The sequence below is a fragment of the Lagenorhynchus albirostris genome, chromosome 19, assembly GCF_949774975.1.
Source record: "Lagenorhynchus albirostris chromosome 19, mLagAlb1.1, whole genome shotgun sequence".
NCBI classification, from domain to species: domain Eukaryota; kingdom Metazoa; phylum Chordata; class Mammalia; order Artiodactyla; family Delphinidae; genus Lagenorhynchus; species Lagenorhynchus albirostris.
In genome coordinates, this window is record NC_083113.1 from 17,488,779 (window position 1) to 17,510,274 (window position 21,496).

At 40.1% G+C, this 21,496-nt stretch overlaps 1 protein-coding gene across 7 annotated transcripts in view; it reads left to right on the forward strand.

Annotated features, from left to right (window-relative positions):
* ZNF792 (zinc finger protein 792) overlaps positions 1-20,616 on the forward strand; it is a 30,395-nt gene extending 9,779 nt beyond the window's left edge. The window contains exons 2-7 of one of the 7 annotated variants that reach the window (XR_009536975.1): positions 923-1,049; positions 1,942-2,064; positions 2,678-3,976; positions 12,092-12,143; positions 19,419-19,494; positions 20,348-20,616. Coding sequence is in view for 5 of the 7 variants with exons in the window: in XM_060130456.1 (XP_059986439.1) it covers positions 923-1,049; positions 1,942-2,064; positions 2,678-4,302 (1,875 nt within the window). In the remaining 2 variants the exon portion in view is untranslated. Of the gene's footprint in view, positions 1-922; positions 1,050-1,941; positions 2,065-2,677; positions 5,887-12,091; positions 12,144-13,512; positions 13,952-14,355; positions 14,604-19,418 lie in introns of those variants that run through there. The other 6 variants (XR_009536976.1, XM_060130458.1, XM_060130459.1 and 3 more) reach the window with 6 other exon arrangements.
* Positions 20,617-21,496: the final 880 nt, after the last annotated feature.

Sequence of the window (21,496 nt, forward strand, 5' to 3'; positions counted from 1 at the left end):
ACACAAGACAGATTAATAGGTGAAAAGGAAACAAATTTTAATTCCTGCTCATGGACCTCTCATAGAAATGGGACCTAAGAAGTGGCCAAAGCAGGCAGCTTTTATACTTTTTGGACAAAAAAAACAATAAATTTGTGAGGAATTGACTAGACAGAGAAACTTGGGTTTTGGGTACCCAATTAGTGAAAAATCTAAACAGAGTTTGGGCTTCAGGTAGTAAATTAAAGAAGTAACAAAGTTTGTTTATATAGGCTTCTTGTCCCCAAAATCCCTATCTTTGGTGATAAGGGTGTCTTTCTACCTCCAGATTGAGGTAGAAAGACACCCTTTTACACGAGACATTCATTTACTTTTACATGAGAGATTCATTTCTTGCTTTCAGGGAGACAGAAAGGAGTGTCCCCCTTGTGCTGGCCGTTTCTTAAGTAAATTTAATTCAAAATAATCAATATGACATTGAGGCACATTTTGGGGTGGCCTACCCTGAGCCCCAGCAATACCATGTAAAGAGTGATAGCGCATGGAGATGGCTATGATGTGGGCTGGGATGGGGAGGGGGTACAGCAACAATGGGGTTGCAGTGGTGAGGTCCAGGGTTTGAGGAAATATACAGTCCAAAGAGTGATATGCATGTGGGGAGGGCATGTGAGCTGTTGCCCCCAGGGCCCTGGTACTGGGGACTATGGGCCCATGTTTGTTTGTATCTGTAAGGCATGACATCGGCGACACTAGGGGCCCTGCACTTCAGGCCCAGAGCATTGCTGGCATTGCTGTGGGCTGAAAAAGCAGTCATAGAAGGCATGGAACCAGGGCCTGGGATCTCCTCTGAGTTGGGAAGCTGGGGAGGAGGGTGAACAGGGGATAGACAGGGAGTCCTGAGGAGAGAAGCTGATCATGGAATGAACTGTCCCCATCATGGCAGGACTGTGTGACCTTTGAGGACGTGACCATTTACTTCTCCCAGGAGGAGTGGGGACTCCTTGATGAGGCTCAGAGACTCCTGTACTGCGATGTGATGCTGGAGAACTTTGCACTGATAGCCTCACTGGGTAAGGCTTTCACACCCACCCAGGTGTCCTCAGCTCATCTCTGCCCATCCTCTTTTCCCAAGAAGAGGCTTTTTCCGTCCCACAGCCGGACCGTGGGCACTGCTTCCTTCCCCCCCACCTTTAAAAAAAAATTTATTTATTTTATTTATTTATTTTTGGCTGCATTGGGTCTTCGTTGCTGTGTGCGGGCTTTCTCTAGTGGCAGAGAGTGGAGGTTACTCTTCATTGAGGTGTGCAGGCTTCTCCTTGCAGTAGCTTCTCTTGTTGAGGAGCACGGGCTCTAGGAACGCAGGCTTCCATAGTTGTGGCACGTGGGCTCAGTCGTTGTGGCTCACAGGCTCTAGAGCGCAGGCTCAGTTGTTGTGGCGCACTGGCTTAGTTGCTCCGTGGCATGTGGGATCTTCCTGGACCAGGGCTCAAACCCACGTCCCCTGCATTGGCAGGCGGATTCTTAACCACTGCACCACCAGGGAAGTCCCCCTCTCCCCCCTTTCTGGTATATGTGCGGTGGGTTCCAGAGCTCAGCTGTGTGCAGGGTCCCACGCTTTCCCCAAGCAGCCCCAATACGTGCTGCCCTGAAGCCTTGTGGGGAAGGGTCCCAGAAGGAAGACCAGTGGATCCCATCTGACTCCGCCACTGCCCGCCTGGGTGATCGTCCAGATCTATGACAGTTCTGTTCTGCTCTTTTCCTTTAAAACTAACATTTCCTAAGGCCTGACTGCCAGGAATTCTAGGTACTGGTGGTTACTATTTGCTATGACCACTGAGATGTTCCTGCTAGACCTCCCTTGTGTGTTCCTTTTGTAATATTTTGTTTTCTTTCCTGTGGTCTGTTGTGGGGTAGTTCACCAGGACAAGTGCTTGCCCCTTACCTGTCCTGTCTTTCCCTTAGGACTTACATCTTTCAGGTCTCATGTAGTTGCCCAGCTGGAGATGGGGGCAGAGCCCTGGGTGCCTGACCGAGTGGACATGACGTCAGCCATGGCAAGAGGGGCATATAGAGGGCCTGGCTCAGGTAAGTGAGAGATGGGGGACCATGAGACATCACTACTGTCTTCAGATCATACCTGCCACTTTTCTCGTGTTCATCGTTGTTTTGGTGCCAAAGCCTTATATCTCTTCTACCTTTCCTTTCCTGTTCTTGACACATTGCCTACTTGTCATTTCTGCTTTGACTTGGGGCCCCTGGCTGTGTCCCTCACTGTTTCCACAGCTCCCTCTGCAGCACTCTCCAATGTGGACCTGCACTTAATATGTCATGCGATGTACACATTTCCTCTTATAGTCCTTGAACACCAGCTAGCCAGTTGCAATCAGATTTTCCCGGGCCTGAACACATCCTTCTGCACAGTCCTCATGGGTTACCAGCAGCCAGGGCTCCCCTGAAAAGCCTTTGTAGAGAAGTGAGGAGGAGACTTGCCTTTCCACCTGATACTGTGCACATCTTTGTGTCCTTGCTTCTGGTAAGGCCTCCCCTATTTCGTGACCTTACCAGGCACAGCACATTAGAGAAGACGATTCCTTATCCTGACCTCAGGCCTTTCATCTTGCCAATAATCCCATGGACTCATTCCTGTATCAGACTTGCATTTGTGATTGGGTTGTCACCAGCATTTTTCTACTTTCAGATTTTTGCCATGGAACAGAGGGTGAGGAGTCACCTGCTGAGCTTAGTGTTTCTGTAGAAGTGTCACAGGACATGAATCCCAAGGTGGTTCCATCCACCCAGAAAGGCTACCCCTGTGACCTGTGTGGCCTACACCTGAAAGACATTGTGCACCCAGCTGAACACCAGGCAACACATCCCTGGCAGAAACCACATGTATGTGAGGCATACAGGAGAGAGTTCAAGTTCAATGCCAACCTTCACCAACCACAGATGCAGCAGAACGTGGACAAGCCTATCGCAAGGAACGAAAGCAGCGCCTCGCTTGTGAAGAGCTGCAGAGATGACACATCAAAGAAACCTTTCACACTGAGGGAGAGTGGGAAGGCCTTTGTGTCCAGATGTGGTTTTCTCCAGCACCAGGTCACTCCCCGTGTAGTGGAGCCACACCACAGCTCCGAAGGCGTGGTGGATTTTCCCACTATGCAATGCCGTAAGAAGCGCAGTGAATTTCAGAACGCTCTCAGTGACAAATCCTCACTTGTTCAGCAGAGGACCCACACTGGAGAAAGGCCTTATGAGTGCAGCAAATGTGGGATATTCTTCAGCTACGCCGCTGGCCTCTTTCAACACCAGAGAGATCACAATCGAGGAAAGCCTTATGAGTGTGGTGAATGTGGGACTTTCTTTAGCCAGCAGTCCAGTCTCATCAAACATCAGAGAGTTCACACTGGTGAAAGCCCTCATGTGTGCAGCGAATGCGGGAAATTCTTTAGCCGAAGCTCCAATCTTATTCAACATAAGAGGGTACACACTGGAGAAAAGCCTTATGAGTGCAGTGAATGTGGGAAATTCTTTAGCCAACGTTCCAATCTCATTCATCATAAGAGGGTTCATACAGGTAAAAGTGCTCATGAGTGCAGCGAGTGTGGGAAATCCTTCAACTGCAACTCCAGCCTTATTAAACATTGGAGAGTTCACACTGGAGAAAAACCTTATAAGTGCAATGAATGTGGGAAATTCTTTAGCCACTTTGATGGACTTGTTCAACATCAGATAGTTCACACTGGTGAACGACCCTATGGGTGCAGCGTTTGTGGGAAAGCCTTCAGCCGAAGCTCCGACCTCATGAAACATCAGCGAGTTCACACTGGTGAACGGCCTTATGAGTGCAGTGAATGTGGGAAACTGTTTAGCCAAAGCTCCAGCCTCAATAGCCATCGGAGACTTCACACTGGTGAACGGCCTTATCAGTGCCCTGAATGCGGGAAATTCTTTAGCCAACGCTCCAGCTTCAATAACCATCGGAGACTTCACACTGGTGAGCGGCCTTATGAGTGCCTTGAATGTGGGAAAACCTTCAGACAAAGTTCTAATCTGAGGCAGCACCAGAAAGTTCACAAACCAGATAAGCCATATAAGTGCAATGAATGTGAAAAGGCTTTTAGCCAAAGGTCTACCCTCATCCGGCATCAAAAAATTCACACCAGAGAAAGGAGTTCAGAGAATGTGCACCCTCCTTCTTCTGCACGACAGCACCCACTAGAGATTAACTCTGAGAGTGGTCTTTATGAGGGAGCTGTCAGCCAGAAGTTGAACCTTGTTCATCCAAATATCTATGCTGGAGAGATTCCCAATGGATGCTAGATATATTGGAAGCTTTCTGGAGCAGGGTTGCATTTTCTGACCACAAACTTTGCCAGAGTTTTTCTCACTGCTAATGTCTGTGGTAGAAGTCGTCTCAGTTCTACCCACTGGCAGGTCTCCAGAGTGTGCATCAGCCACTTTCCTGTGCTCACAAAAGACAGGCCTCTGTTTCCTCTTTCCAGGAGGGAATCATGAGTAGCCTGAGGCCATGGGAAGATGTCATTCCCTCCCCCTGTGACTGGTTTAGCTGTGGACATGACCCATCTTTGGCCATGAAGACCTGAGCTGGGTTCTACTGGCAGCTTGCAGAGGTTTCCCTTTTTCAAGGACATTTGTTTATCTTGTATGATGCTCATGATGGATTCATCCAGCTTCCACCTTACCCATCTTAACAACTATTTACTTTACATTGCTCTGGTTTGGGTGATAAGAGCCTTATTGATAAAGCCACCTTTAATCTTCCGTGTTCTGATAACTGTGGATTGGGTTGAGAACAGAATTAAGGTCTACCAAACCAAAGGGGTCTCCAAATTTATTGCCTCAGGGAAGAGCAGGATGGCAGAGCGCAGTTTTCAGTCCAGATTTGGCCTCGTTTGTGTTGCTACCCAAGGCATCCTAGGGAAGCTTGTAGGGCTTTGTGGGCCTAATGTTGTGGTCTGAATGGCATGAATTTTTGTGAATCAGCGATTACTCTGAGGAAGGGGAGGTTGTGCAACCTCCAGTGCATCTGGAAGCAGCCTGAGTTGGGCCCCTTGTTTACTGGGGATGCCTCCTATTCCTTAGCACTGTTGAGTAGACACTGTTTACCTGGCCCCTGCCAAGGAGTTATATGCCCTTGATGTCTAATGTTCCAGTATATGTCACCTACTGTAAGACTTACTGGGTCCAGTTGGCAAACAAGAGGGAATGTACCTGTTCTAAAAGTGCATCCACAAATGTTCCCTTAAATGTGACTGCAGGATTCAGGATTTGCAGAAGTTCTCAGGACCTCCAGACCTCTGTCCTTATGACTAAGGTCACCGGCAGAGCAAATTATCTAAAGGTTTTGTGGAATACTGCAGGCTCTCTGCATTATTCATGTCAAAGCCATTGCTGGGTTGGCAGGAAAATGGGGACTAAGAGAAGGTAGATCCTGTACGCCAGGGATGAGGCATTTGTGACATAGCCAGCCATCTCTGCTGCCAACACATGAGGAGAGAGGTAGTAGAATCAATATGGGGTTGCCAAATCTTCTAGTTTTCCAAAATGAGTAGGAGATCAGATTTTTATGTGCAACAATTTCTTTTAATGCTTTGTTGAGATATAATTTTCATGGAATAATTGGCTGTATGTATTTAATGCGTACACTTTGATAAGTTTTAAAATATGTATACACTCAGGGAACCAACACCACAATTATGATAATGAACTTATCTATCACCCACAAAGCTACCTCATGCCCCTTTACTATCCCTCCTTGCCTTCCCCAGGGAACCATTACCTACATCCCAAGGAAACCATTGATTTACCTTTTTTTTCCACTATAGATTTGTTTGCCTTTCCTAGAATTTTATACAATTGGAATCATAAAGTATTTGTACTCTATTTTTGGTCTGTTTTCTTTCATATAGCATAATCATCTTGAGAATCATCCATTCTGTGTGTATGAGTAGTTCATTCCTTTTACTGCTGAGTAGTGCTCTGTTGAATGAATACCACAGTTTTTATGCTTTTTTTTAATTAAAAAATATAAAATACACAACATAAAATTTACTGTCTTAACCATTGTTAGGTGCACGGTTCAGCGGTATTAAGTACAGTCATATTGTGCAACTATCACCATTATTCATCTCCAGAGTTCTTTACATTTTGCAAAACTGAAACTATACCCATTAAACAATAACTCCTTATTTCCCCCTTCCCCAAGCCCCTGAAAACCAATATTCTACTCTCTGTAATGGAATTTGACTACTCTAGTTATCGCATATAAATGGAGCTATATATTGTCTTTTTGTGACTGGCTTATTTCACTTAGCATAATGTCCTTAAGTTTCATCCATGTTATAACGTGTCAGAATTACATTACTTTTTAAGCTGAATAATATGCCATTGTATGTATATGTCATATTTTGCTTATTCATTCATCCCTCAATGGATACTTGATTTATTTCCACCTTTTGGTTATTGTAACTAATGCTGCTGTGAACTTGGGTGTACGAATCTCTTTGAAACCCTGCTTTCTATTCTTTTGGGTATATACCCGAAAGTGGAATTACTGGATCATATAGTAATTATATTTTATTTTTTGAGGAAAAAAAATTGTGTTTCCCACAGTGGCTATACCATTTTACATTTTCAGCAAGTGTTCTACTTTTTCCACATCATCACTAACACTTGTTTTTTCTGTTTTTTGTTTGTTTGTTTTGGATAGTATCTATCTTGATGACCATGAAGTGGTATCTTGTTTTGATTTGTATTTCTGTAATGATTCATGATGATAACTATTGTTTCATGTGCTTACTAGTCATTTGTATATCTTCTTTAGGAAAATGTCTATTCAGGTCCTTTCTCCATTTTTGAATTGAATTGTTTGTGTTTTGATGTTGCTGAGTTTTAGAAATTCTATATACTGGATATTAATCTCTTATTAGGTTTGTGATTTGCAGATAATTTCTCCCATTCTGTGGGTTGCCTTTTTACTATGTTGATAGTGTGTCCTTTGATACACAAAAGTTTGAAATTTTCATGAGGTCCAAGTTGTCTTTTTTCTTTTGTTGCCTGTGCCTTTGGTATCATATCCAGAAAATCATTGCCAAATCCAATGTTATGAAATTTTCCAATGTTTTCTTCTAAGAGTTTTATAGTTTTGGGTCTTACATTCAGGTCTTTGATCTATTTTGAGTTAATTTTTGTGAAAGGTAAGGGTCCAGCTTCGTTCTTTTGCAGGTGGATATTCAGTTTTCCCATTGATTGATTTTGTCAAAAATTATTTGACCGTATATGGGAGGGTTTATTTCTGGACTGTATTCTATTCCATTTATCTATACTTTTTTCTTTATGTCAATACCTCACTATTTACATTAATGTGGCTTTGTAGTAAGTTTTGAAATTGGAAAATGTGAGTCCTGCAATATTGATCTTCTTTATCAAGATTGTTTTAGCTATTCATGGTCCCTTGAGAATCCATATGAATTTTAGCATAGATTTTTGTTTCTGCAGAAAAAAAATTACTTGGATTTTGGTAGGGATTGCATGAAATTTTTAGATTGCTTTTGGTAGAATCGACATCTTAACAACATTCAGTCATCTAATCCATGAATGTGGGATATGTTTCCATTTATTTGTCTTCTTTAATTTTTTTCAGTAATGTTTTATGGTTTTAAAATAAAGTTTTTACCTCCTTGGTTAAGTTACTTCTTAAGTGTTTTACTCTTATTGATGCTGTTGTAAAAGGAATCGTTTTCATAATTTTCTACTCAGATTGTTCATTGTTCGTGTATAGAAATGCAACTGATTTTTCTGTGTTGGTTTTGTATCCTACTTTGTTGAATTAATTTATTAGTTCTAATAGTAACTTTGTGGAGTCTTGAGGGTTTTTTAGATTTAAGATTATTTCATCTGTGAACAAAGGTAATTTTACTTATTCTTCTCCAATTTGGATGCCTTTTATTTCTTGTTCTTGCCTAATTGCTCTGCCTAGAACTTCCAGTACTATGTGGAATAGAAATGGTGAGAGTGGGCATTCTTTCCTTACTCCTGATTGAAAAGCTGTTAGTTCTTCACCATTGAATATGATATTAGCTGTGGGTTTTTTATACATGGCTTTTATTATGTTGAGGTAGTTTCCTTCTATTCCTAATTTGTTGAGTGTTTTTATTGTGAAAGAGTGTTGAATTTTGTCAAATGCTTTTTCTGCAGCAATTGAGACGATCAAGTTGTTTTCTCCCTTTATCCTGTTAATGTGGTGTTAGATGATTTTCATATGTTGAATGATCCTTGCATTCCAGGAATAAATCCCACTTGAACATGGTGTTTAGTCCTTTTAGTATGCTGCTGAATTCTGTCTGCTAGTATTTTGCTAAGGATATTTGCATCAGTATTCATAAGGGATATAGGTCTATACTTTCCTTGTAGTATCTTTTTCTGGCATTGATATCAAGGGAAATGAATTCATGTGTTATCCTTTAAGTTTTTGGAAAATTTTTGACAAGGATTAATGTTAATTCTTCCTTAAATGTTTGGTAAAATTCACCAATAAAGCTTTCAGGTCCATAGCTTTGTTGTTGGGAGGTTTTTGATCACTCATTCAAATGAATGAATTCATTGAATCCTCTCATTCATTTTGCTTAGTAGTTACAGTTTTATTCAGATATTCTCTTTCTTCATGGCTCTGTCCTGATAGATTTTGTGTTTCCAGGAATTTGTCTATTTCATCTAAGTTATCCACTTTTTTTCATACACTTGTTCATAGTACTTTTGTAATCCTTTTTATTTCTGTAGAATCAGTTGTAATGTTTGTACTTCTATTTTTGTTTTTAGTAATTTATGCCTTTAGTCATTCTAGCTAAAGGTTTGTCAATTTTGTTAATCTTTTTTGAAGAACCATCTTCTGGACTCGTTGACTTTTCTCTATTGTTTTTCTAGGTGTGCTGTGCGTTTTGTTTTCTTTCATCTCTGATTATTTTCTAACATTCTCTGTGATTTCTTCTTTGTTCCATTGATTGTTTAAGGGTATGTTGTTTAATTTCCACAAATTTGTGAATTTTTCAGTTTACCTCTCATTATCAATTTCTATCTTCATCTGGTTGAGGTTGGAGAAGATACTTTGTGTAATATCTATCTTTTAAAATCAATTAAGCCTTAATTTGTGGCATAACATGGTCTATTATGGAGATGTCCCATGCACACTTGAGAAGAATGTGTTTTCTTCTGTTGTCAAGTACAGTATTACATACATTTCTATTAGATCTAATTGATTTATTGTGTTGTCAAGTCTTCTGTTTCCTTATTGATTTTTTTTGTCTGGTTGTTCAATACATTATTGAGAGTAGAGTATTAAAGTCTCCAACTATTACTGTAGAACTGTCTATTTACTCTTTTAATTTAACTGTCAGTTTTTGCTTCATATAATTTCTTGGTCTGTTATTAGGTGCATAAATGTTTATAATTGTTATATCTGCTTGCTGCGTAGAACCTTTTATTGCTATATGAAATATCTTTTGGCTCTTGTAACTTTTCTTTTTTAAATAAATTCTATCTTGTCTGCTATTAGTATAGCCAACCTCACTTTCTTTAGTTATTTGCATGGAATATGTTTTTCCATCCTTTCACTCTCAACCTACTTGTGTCTTTGGATCTAAAGTTAGTCTCTGTAGTCAGCATATAGTTGGGTCATTTTTATTTTTTTAATTTATTTATTTATTTTTGGCTGTGTTGGGTCTTTGTTGCTCTGCACAGGGTTCCTCTAGTTGCGGTGAGTGGGGGCTACTCTTCGTTGTGTTGCACGGGCTTCTCATTGCAGTGGCTTCTCTTGTCACCAAGCATGGGCTCTAGGCACGTGCACTTCAGTAGTTGTGGGTCACAGGCTCAGTAGTTTTGGCTCATGGGCTCTAGAGCTAAGGCTCTGTAGTTGTGGTGTACGGGCTTAGTTGCTCCGCCTCATCTGGGATCTTCCCGGACCAGGGCTTGAACCCGTGTCCCCTGCATTGGCAGGCAGATTCTTAACCACTGCACCACCAGTAAAGCCCTAGTTGGGTCATTTTTTAAAAATCCATTCTGTCAATCTCTGTCTTTGATTGGAGAGTTTAATCCATTTACATTTAAAGTAATTACTGATAAGAAAGGATTTACTTCTGTCATTTGCTATTTGTTTTCTATATGCCTTATAGCTTTTTTTTGTCCCCTATTTCCTGTATTACTGTCTTCTTCTGTTTTTGATTTTTTAACGTGAATATTTTAATTCCCTTCCCATTTACTTTTGTGTATATTCTATAGCTATCTTCTTTGTAGTTATCATGTGGTTACCATCCTAAAATTATAACACTATAATTTGAATTTATACCAGCCTAACTTCAATAACATACAAAAACTCTGCTCCTATACAGTTCCATCTCCAACCCTTTCAGTTATTGATGTCACAAAATTACATCTTTATATACTGTATATCCAAAAACAAAGAATAATTGTTTTTTAATGCATTAGTTTCTCAAATAATGTAGAAATGAAAAAATGGAGTTATAAAGTTACAATAATAGTAGTTTTTAAAAATGCCCAACGTATGTACCTTTACCAGAGATCTTTATCCCTTCATACAGCTTTGAGTTAGTCTAATGTCCTTTTATTTCAACGTGAAGGACTCCTTTCAGCATTTCTTGCTGGGCAGGTCTGGTGGTAACAAACTCCCTTAGATTTTGTTTATCTGGGAATTTCTTAATTCTTCCCTCCCATTTGAAAGACAATTTTGCCAGATATAGGATTCTTGTTTAACAGATTTTTTTCCTTCAGCACTTTGAACATAACATACCCATTGCCTTCTGGCTTCCAAGGCTTCTGGTGAAAAATCTGTGGGTATTTTATCGAGTATCTTTTGAATGTGCCAAGTCACTGCTCCCTCATTTCTTTAAAGATTTTTTTGTCTCTGTTTTTTGACAGTTTGATTGTGATGTGCTTTGATTTGGGTCTCTGAGTTCATTCTTGGAGTTCATTGAGCCTCTGGGATGTTTATATTCATATCTTTCATCAAATTTGGGAAGTCTTGAGTCATCAATTCTTCAAGCTATCTCTCTTCCCCTTTCTTCTTCTTCTGGCACTCTTTGGTGATATTTCCATTTTTCATTTCCATTTCCAGGTCTTTAGTTCTTTGATTATCTACAAGACAGTTGTTTTAAAGTCTTTGTCTAGTAGATCTGCCATCAGGTCTTTTTAAGAGACAGTTTCTGGTGATTTCTTTTTTTCCCCCTTGAATGGGCTGTGCTTTCCTGTTTCTTTGTATGGCTTGTAATTTTTTGTTGAACACTAGACATTTGAATCTAATAATTTGGTAACTTTGGAAATCAGATTCTTCACCTTCCCCAAGGTTTGCCTTTTTTTTTTATTTATTTTTTTATACAGCAGGTTCTTATTAGTCATCAATTTTATACACATCAGTGTATACATGTCAATCCCAATAGCCCAATTCATCACACCACCACACCCACCCCATCCCCCCCAGCCGCTTTCCCCCCTTGGTGTCCATACGTTTGTTCTCTACATCTGTGTCTCAATTTCTGCCCTGCAAGGTTTGCCATTTTATTTAAAAAAATTTTTTAATTGTTGTAGGCTGTCTCTGCTGGTGATCAACCTGAGGTGTAAACTTAAGGTCTTCTCGGGTCTTTTCTGAGCTTGTGCCTTTATATGTGTCATGACTTTCTAAATTCCTCTGTATATGTGATTGCTTTGAAATGTCTTAGCCCTAAAAATCTGGCTTCCAAAAGGAGAAAAGAGAAAAATGAAGGGGGGAATATGTGCTGGTGCAAATCCCCTGGAAGTTGCTTCAGCTGGAGAGGGAGGGGCTTTCAACAATGCAATGACGTTTACACAAATGGTTGCACACTTCTGTGTCTTCACCTCTGCAGTCAGAAGCAGCAATAGATCAGAGCACAAGTCCTCAATATTTAAAGAGCAGGGTTTCACCCAGGTTCCCATCAACTGCGTGCAAGCTGCTCCAGGGACACATGTAGAACTGCCAGCCATGGGGCAAGTGTGTGGGGGACGGGTAGCTGTTACAGTGCTACGGGCTGAAATTGACCAAACTGCAATTTACTGTCTTCAGCTTTCGTCTGGAAGTTGTAAGCCTTTGAACAGACCCCAGAGCTCCAAAATAGGTATGTGAGATACATTTTGTCAATACAATTGTCTAGTTGGGGAGACAAGTTCCTGATGCTTCCTGCTCTACCATCCTCCCAGATTCCTTAATCAAATGCACCGCAATTTTTAAACACTTTCTTCTGTTAAATGACATACAGGTTTTTGGCTATTACAAATTAAGCTACTATGACCATGAATGTACAGGTCTTCATATGGGCCTATGCTTTTATTTCTCTTGTGTTAATATGTAGGAGTGCAATGCCTTTGTCACAGGGCAGGTGAATATTTAAAAATTTTGCAAACTGCCAAATTGTGTTCTAAAGCGGCTATACCATATGTGTTTCACCCAGCACTGAATAAAGAGTTCCAGTTCTTCCACATGTTCACCAGCAACTGCTATAATCAGTGTTTTTAATGTTTGCTATTCTAATAGGCATGTAGTAGTAGAATCTCATTGTGGTTTTACCTTGAATTTCTGTAATGACTCATAATTTTGAGCATTTTTTTATGTTTATTTGCCACCCATATATCTTCTTTGGTGAAATGTCCATTTATATCTTTTGCCTATTGTTAAAATGAACATTGGTTGATATTTCTATTTTCATTAACAGGAATACATTGAAACTGCAAAGAAATTTGTTGGAATGTCAGTCATTTATCAATGACGTCAGTAATTTATTTGCTTAATGGGGTAAAATTTTTTGAGTACTGAAAGAATATTTCCTTGCAATTCTGTGCTGTACCCAATGGAAAATGACAGACACAATACACCTTTAAGTTTAATCTGAATTATTAACATACTCTCTACTTTCTTAAATCTTCACATGAAACAATAAATCAAGCTCTGAGTTGTAGTGTTTACCACACAGTCAATTTCAAGATACAACATGATGTCTGTGAATGTGAAATTAGGGCAAGGTGTGTAGTAGCACAGCATCATATTCTGTTTCTACCATATGGGGATACATTAAATATAAATAACCTTAAAGCATGGATAATAGTAAAACGTAGTAAAATAATGAATGATGAGTTTTAAGTATCTCTTAGCTTAAAAAATCCAGCCTTACTCAAGTCTAAACTACGCATATTTAACATGTAAAATTTGATACATGTTTCTACCTATGAAATTAAAGGTTTTTCTTGAGCCCTTTGTAATCTCCCTCTGTACTCATCCATCTGCTGGAAACCACTGATCTGCTGTCTGTCACTACATATTTGTTTACATTTTTTTCAGAAAAATTACATTAATCTGGGAGCAGTTTAGGTAGGCAGTTAGAGTTCAATATCCGCTATGAAATTGCAGGCAAGCTGTCTACTGGGGTTGTAGTCTCTGAAGACTTGCCTGAGGCTACAAGATTCAATTCCAAGGTTTTTTTCTGTTGACAGGAGGCTTCAGTTCCTTGCCACATGGGTCTCCATAGGAATGATCATGATGGATACTCTCAAATAAAGCAAGTGATCCAGGAGCAAGAGAATGCACTAAGAAGGAAACCAGTGTCTTTTATAACCTAAAATGGAGGTGATTTGCCCTCACTTTTGCTATATTATGATTCATATAGGTCAACTCTAGTAAAATGTAAGAGGGCTACACAAGAGTGAGAATACTGGAAAGTAGGAATTTGGGGAACCATCTTAGATCCCCCAACTACAATTGTATGTTTTATCTTTTTTACATTAATTTTCATATACCAAACCCTGCATTTCTTGTATAAATTACTTTTTCTTGATATGTTACTTTTTTAATATTGTTGGATTTGATTTGCTAAAATTTTGTTCAGGTTCTGCATCTATGTTAATGAAGGATATTGGTCTATGGTTTTCCTGTAATGCTTTTGTCTGGTTTTGGTATGTTACCTTCACAGAGTAAGTTGGAAAGCATGTCTTTCCAATTTTTTGGAATAGTCTGTGTAGAATTGGTATGTTTTTTTCTCTAAATGTTTAGTAGAATTCATCACTGAAGCATTTATGCCTGAAGTTTGCTTTGTGTGAAGGTTTCTAATTCCAAATTTAATTTCATAAATAGGTGTAGGGCTATACGGGTTATCTTATATGATGACATCTGTATTGGTGTCTCTTCTCTCATTCCTGATATTGTAATTTGTGTATTTACTCTTTTTAATTTGATAAACTCTTGGCTAGAGGTTTGTCTATTTTATTATTATTATTTAAAGATTTGTTGTTGATAGCTTTTAAAAATAGATATTTATTTATTTATTTTGGCTGCACCAGGTCTTTGTTGCGGCATGTGGGATCTTCATTGTGGCATGTGGGATCTTTAGTTGCTGCATGCGAACTCTTAGTTGCAGCATGCATGCAGGATCTAGTTCCCTGACCAGGGATCGAACCCAGGACCCCTGCATTGGGAGCATGGAGTCTTACCCACTGGACCACCAGGGAAGTCCCTATTTTATTATTCTTTAAGGCTTTGGGTTTCACTGACTTTCTCTGCAGTTTATTCTGTTTACTTCATTGATTTCCATTTAGATCTTTAGTATATTATTTCTTCTCCTTTCTTTGCTTTTCTCTTTTCCTAGTTTTTAAATATGGAAACCGAGATCCTTTTTCTGATACCTTTTCTTTTGTTTAATGTGTTTAAAAAAAACAAACCACCTTCACCTAGCCATCAGTTCTGACAATTTTTTCTGTTTCCTACTAAATTATTCATACATTTATATTTTATATTTCAGTCATGATCCACCTTGAGTTCATTTTTGTTTAAGGCATGAGGTTAGATTGATGTTAATTTCTTTTGCCTATGGATGTTCAATTGCTCCAGTATTATTTGTTGAAAAGACTTCCCTGCCTTCATTTACTTGATTTAGTTGGTTTGTCAAAAATCACTTGGTAAGTTTGGGTCTATTTCTGGATTCTCAGAATGGTTCAGAACAATAGTTCTATTGACCTATTTTTTTAAATTAATTAATTAATTTATTTATTTATGGCTGCGTTGGGTCTTCATTGCTGTGCACAGGCTTTCTCTAGTTGTGGCGAGTGGGGGCTACTCTTCGTTGCAGTGCGTGGGCTTCTCATTGTGGTGGCTTCTCTTGTTGTGGAGCACAGGTTCTAGGTGCATGGGCTTCAGTAGCTGTGGCACACAGGCTCTAGAGTGTGAGTAGTGTGGTAAATGGGCTTAGTTGCTCCACGGCATGTGGGATCTTCCCAGACTAGGGCTCGAACCTGTGTCCCCTGCATTGGCAGGCAGATTCTTAACCACTGTGCCACCAGGGAAGTCCTTGACCTGTGTTTTTAATCCCTGCATCAATATCATGTTATCCTATTTACTGTAGCTATATAACCCTTATCATCATGTAACCCTTAACACTAGGTAGGATGATTCCCCTCAAATGTGACCCCCTCCAACAAAGGCTCTAAAATATGTCAAATTTAAATCAACAGGCATATCTGTTAGTGCCCTCCAAGATTATTTCACTGTTGATGCCACGGCAACCTCTTCTCGTGTGTCCTGGAGTTTCTGGACCACCTATAATGGCCATAAGTTGGTCAAGAGCTTCTGAAGCAAGAAGATGCCCCTCTTGGCCTCTGCTATACAGCATTGAAACAAAATGACTGACTACATACTGAGCTCTCCTGGAAACAGAGGTTCTCACAGACCTTGAGCCTGTGACCCTTCATACCCAGCTGCCAATTAGGCATTAGGTCATGGGAGCAGTACCCCACAAGGTTGGCATGGCTACTGAGACCTCCTTAAGACAAGATGGAGCCAAACCTGGAATCTCTGGTATATTTTACCTCCAGGAGGGGGTGGTATCACCTTTCCTCAGTCCCTTGCCAGATGCCATAGTGCTGGAAGAGGTCACTCTTGCTCCAGACCCTTTGGCTACCTGGAGAGCCCCTTGGGATTAACTGAATGAACAGCAATGTGATTTCATAAACTGTACAAATGACACTATGAACCATCATAAAAATCGATGGTTTTAATTGTTTTTTTTAATCAGTGGAATGTTGCTACTTTCATTCCTTAGTCAGGATGACCCTGATAAAGGTTAGGACCTATGGATCAATACAATTGACTGAACTTCAGGCAGTCATTTTAGCACTAAATGTCCCAGCCAACAAATGGCCCAGTCATTTCATTTATTACAAACTGTTGGGCCATTGCCCCCATCAGGGTAAAAAAACTCTGGGAATCTCTTGCCTCAGAGATATCCAAAATATAAATCAAAATCACGTGTCTCTACATATACTAAGACCACGTGCAACCTTGCCAGGACACACCTTATTCCCTTTATTCCCTTTGGAGTTATAGACATTACTGATAAAAATCAAGGTACACATTTGAGTTCCCAGAATACACAATACTGGGTGTCCGGTAAAGCTTTTCAATAGGACTTTCATGTTTCTGATAAGTCTCACATAGCCAGCTTGACTGAGAGACATAATGGTCTGCTTGAGACAATTCAAATTCTAGTCCAGAAAATTGAGCCTAATGGGTTTCTCTTTTGCCCCAGGCCTTAATCTGTCTTTACAAATTGTCACTATTGTCCCCATTCTGTAAGGGCTAGAGGCCAGATTGAGGGTGCATATTCTCTGGGGACCCATTTGAACCTAAACTTCCACCAGAAAAGAAAATAAAAACAGCACATCAATTGCAGCTGTACAGACTTTTGACTGTCAAATAGAGAATATTTTTCCTATTTTCTCTAACAGTCAAATAGAGAATATTTTCTATTTTATATTCAAAAGTTTCTCACCAGCACAAATTCTCTGATGCTGAACAATGTTTAAGCCATACAAAAAGGACTTCCTAAATTCCTTAAATTCTTAGGGCTTTACACCCATATGGTTTCTCTGATGTGCTTTAAGGGCTGAACTATATCTAAAGGTCTTTCCACATTCCTTACATTCAAAGGGTTTCTCACCTGTATGAACGCTCTGATGCCCAATAAGTTGTCCATGCACAATAAAGGCTTTCCCACATTCCTTACATTCATAGGATTTCTCACCAGTATGAATTCTTTGATGCTGAATGAGGTAAGAGCCAGAACTAAAGGCCTTCCCACATTCCTTACACTTACAGGGTTTCTCACCAGTATGGATTTTCCCATGTTGTACAAGGTATGAGGCACGACTAAAAGTTTTTCCACATTCCTTACATTCATAGAGTTTCTCATCAGTATGAACCCTCTGATGCACAGTAAGTTGATGGCGACTAATAAAAGCCTTGCCACATACCTGACATTCATAGGATTTCTCACCAGTATGAATTCTCTGATGCTGAACCAGGTATATAAGCCAGTACTAAAGGCCTTGCTACACTTCTTACACTCATAGGGTTTCTCACCCATATGAAGCCTTTCATGTTGAACAAGGTATGAGGCACAACTAAAGGCTTTCCCACATTTCTTGCATCCATAGGGCTTAACCCCTGCATGAATTCTCTGATGTGCATTAAGAAATGAACTAAGGGCTTCCCTGGTAGCACAGTGGTTGAGGGTCTGCCTGCTGATGCAGGGGACATGGGTTCGTGCCCTGGTCTGGGAAGATCCCACATGCCGCAGAGCGGCTGGGCCCGTGAGCCGTGGCCACTGAGCCTGCGCATCTGGAGCCTGTGCTCCGCAACGGAAGAGGCCGCAACAGTGAGAGGTCCGCATACCACAAAAAAAAAAAAAAAAAAAAAAGAAATGAACTAAGTCTAAAGGCCTTTACACATTCCTTGCATTCAAAGGGTTTCTCACCAGTATAAATACTCTGATGTCGAGTAAGTCGTCCATACAGTAAAGGCCTTGCCACATTCCTTACACTCATAGGGTTTCTCACCTGTATGAATTCTTTGATGTTTAACAAGGGGGGGAGCTAGTACTAAAGGCCTTCCCACATTTTTTACGTTCATAGGGTTTTTCACCAATATGAATACTCTGATGCCGAATAAGCTTTCCATACACTATAAAAGCTTTCCCACATCCCTTACATTCATAGGACTTCTCACCATTATGGATTCATTGATGCTGAACAAGGTATGAGCTACTATAAAAAGCTTTTCCACATTCCCCACATTCATATGGTTTCTTACCAGGATGCAGACTCTGATGTACAGTAAATTGATGGCTACTGCTAAAGGTCTTCCCACATTCCTCACCTGCATATGGTTTCTCACCAGTATGAGTTCTTCCATGCTTAACAAAGGCTGAGCCTTTAATAAAAGCTTTCCCACATTCCTTACATTTATAGGATTTCTCACCAACATGCAGCCTCTGATGTACAGTGAGTTGATGTCCATTACTAAAGTTCTCCCCACATTCTTTACATTGGTAGGTTTTTTCACTAGAACATATTCTTTCATGTTGAACATGCTTTGAGACTTGACAGATAGTCTTCCCACATTTCTGACATTCAAATGGTTTCTCTCTATGAAGATTTCTCTGGTGCAGAGCAAAAGATGCAAATTTTTCATAGGTGAGCATTTCTTTATAGCTGATTATCTCATCCTTCAACTGAAATTCTGAAAGAAAATTTAAAAACCCCAAATATCTTGTTTTCCTATATAAGAAAAACTGGATTTCAATAGAGTAAAAGAGACAAATTCAAGAGAATCCATTAAAAATAAATAACCTAGGTAATACTAAAATACTGTTATGAAAGCCAAAAAAAAAAAAAAGAGGTCAAGGAAGAATGCAGAGATGAATGAGAGTTTATGTAAAATAGGAAGGCTGGTGATTGGCTTCATTTCTGATCTTTAGATGTGGATAAGAGTCTTTGAAGAGTTTGTTAAAAAATTGATGTTCAGGGCTTCCCTGGTGGCGCAGTGGTTGAAAGTCCGCCTGTCGATTCAGGGGACACGGGTTCGTGCCCCAGTCCGGGAAGATCCCACATGCCGCGGAGCGGCTGGGCCCGTGAGCCATGGCCGCTGAGCCTGCGCGTCCGGAGCCTGTGCTCCGCAACGGGAGAGTTCACAACAGTGAGAGGCCCGTGTACCGCAAAAACAAACAAACAAACAAACAAAAATTGATGTTCAAGGACCATCCCAGGCCCCATGAATCAGAATACACAGGGGACGTTCCTGGGCACTAATATTTTCAACATTTCTAACAAATGCTTCTGGTATAGATGAAATTTCATCCCCCTCCTCCCACCCCCCCCACCCACCCCCAGTCGTTTCTCTTTACACTTAGGATAGAATCCATGTATCTTTCCATGAATAATATGGTCTCTGCTTACCTATCAGGCCTCATATCAAGTCATAATTCCTTTCTTTTGTTCCCTATTTACCTCACTTCCCCCCTTCAGCACCTGGAATGTGTCACAAATTTTCTCATCTTTGGTTCCATCTGCAGGTGGCGTCAACTCCCAAAAATCCTTTGGCATGTGTCATTTGCAGACTGTAACTCTCTCATCCTGTATATGTTTAAGGTAAAATGTCACTTATCAGGAATACTGGAAACTGCTGAACTTGTCTAAGGATGTCCACGCCTTTATTTTCTGTCCTAATGCTTCATTCCTGCCATTCCGACCTGTTTTCAATTGCATAATTATTTCTCTTTGTTATGATTTTTATTTCTCCCAACCCTCCCTGTGGTAGACAGCATTTTGGCCTTCATGTCCTTTGCCCTCACCATGCCTATGAAGATGATACATCACATGGAAAATGGTATATAATCAAGTTTACTAACCAGTTGATTTACTATAAGGAGATTATCCTGGATTCTCTGGAAAGGCCCTTCAAAGAGCTTTCTCTTGGCTCAGGGCAGAAGGGGAATCAGAGACGTTCAAAGTGTGAGAAGGACAAGACTTGCCAGCTGCTGGCTTGAAGACGGAGGGGGGCCACATGCAAAGTGTAAGAAGAAAATAAATTCTGCCAATAACCAGGGAGCTGGGAAGAGGACCCCATGCCCTAAAGAACTGCAGTCATAGCTGGTACCTTGATTTAGCCATCACATGCTGAACTTCTGATCTATAGAACTATGTGATAATAAATAAGTGTAGTTTTAAGCTACTAAGTTTGTGGTAGTTTATCATACAGCAGTAGACAACTAATACACTCCCCAAGAGCAAGCCCAACCCCTGTTTCATTCAGCACAGAGCTATAACCCTCTGGCACTCAGTAGGAACTGATTTCAAAAACAGAAAACAAATCCCTAGGCAAGAGAAATGAATTAAGATATTATTAAAAGACACTATTACAAAAAGAATTCACTGATAATGAAACTGAGGACCCTGTGGGGCTCCTGAACACAGAAGCCTTTTTACCCCCCATTTCTTGTAGGCAAGACTCCAGCCGCCATGACCTTCCCTGAGTTCCAAAGGGCAGATTCTGAGTGAAGAGCAATGTGAACATTCTTTGTACAATTTGCAACTTTTCTGTAAGCCTGAAATTATTTTTTAAAAACGTTTTATTCTGCTCAGGGCGATGGTTATGTGGATATCTGCCTTATAATAACTCATTAAGCTGTATATTTTAATGTGGTTGTTTGGTTTCTATCTTGTATTTAATAGACATTTAAAAAAATTAAAGTTGGAAAAACATAAATTAGATCATGGCTTCTAGTCACTTTCAGAAAATAATCCAAATTCCTGATAATTAACAAATATATAACCTGGCCCTTTCTAACGTTCTACCTTTTTTCTTGTTACTCGCTCCTCATTAGTTATGTTTTACTCTGCTATTGCTTCTGAAGCACACAAAGCTCACTTCCACCTCAAGGAATTTACATTTGCTGTTCACTCTGCCTGGAATGTTCTACATAATCAGATGGCCTAAGCCCTTACTTCTTGTTCTTATCTCTGTCCAGTTACCACCACCTCAGAATATATAAATAAATCTAAATGCAAAAGAGGAGGTGAATGCAGTCAAATTAAAAACACAGCTGAAACCGGTTGGCAGGGCAGAAATAGAGACACGGATGTAGAGAACAAATGTATGGACACCAAGGCGGGAAAGTGGCTGGGGTGGTGGTGGTGGTGGGATGAACTGGGAGGCTGGGATTGACATATATACACTAATATGTATAAAATGGATAACTAATAAGAACATGCTGTATAAAAAAATAAATAAAATAAAACTCAAAAATTAAAAAAAACACAGCTGAAGTATTATACTGGGAAAGAGAATAAGCCTAATAAAGTGACTGGGAAATTTGATGAGAGTGAATGTTAAAATTGGTAAAGAGTTGGAAAATTTGGTGAGATATTCATCTTTCCCCCAAGTCTCAGGCCTTTGAAGGGTCTTCCAAACAACCTCTCAGAGATGTGCCTACTCCCTGACCACATGGGCTGTTTCCAGCAGTGATGGCTTCTCTACACAACATACTCTTACTCACCTGTATATTGTCTCCCTTGATCTTTCTTCACTATCATCCAGGGCTCTTTCCATTGTTCCAATAAGGTAATCACATGTGGTTTAGAACAGGAATGA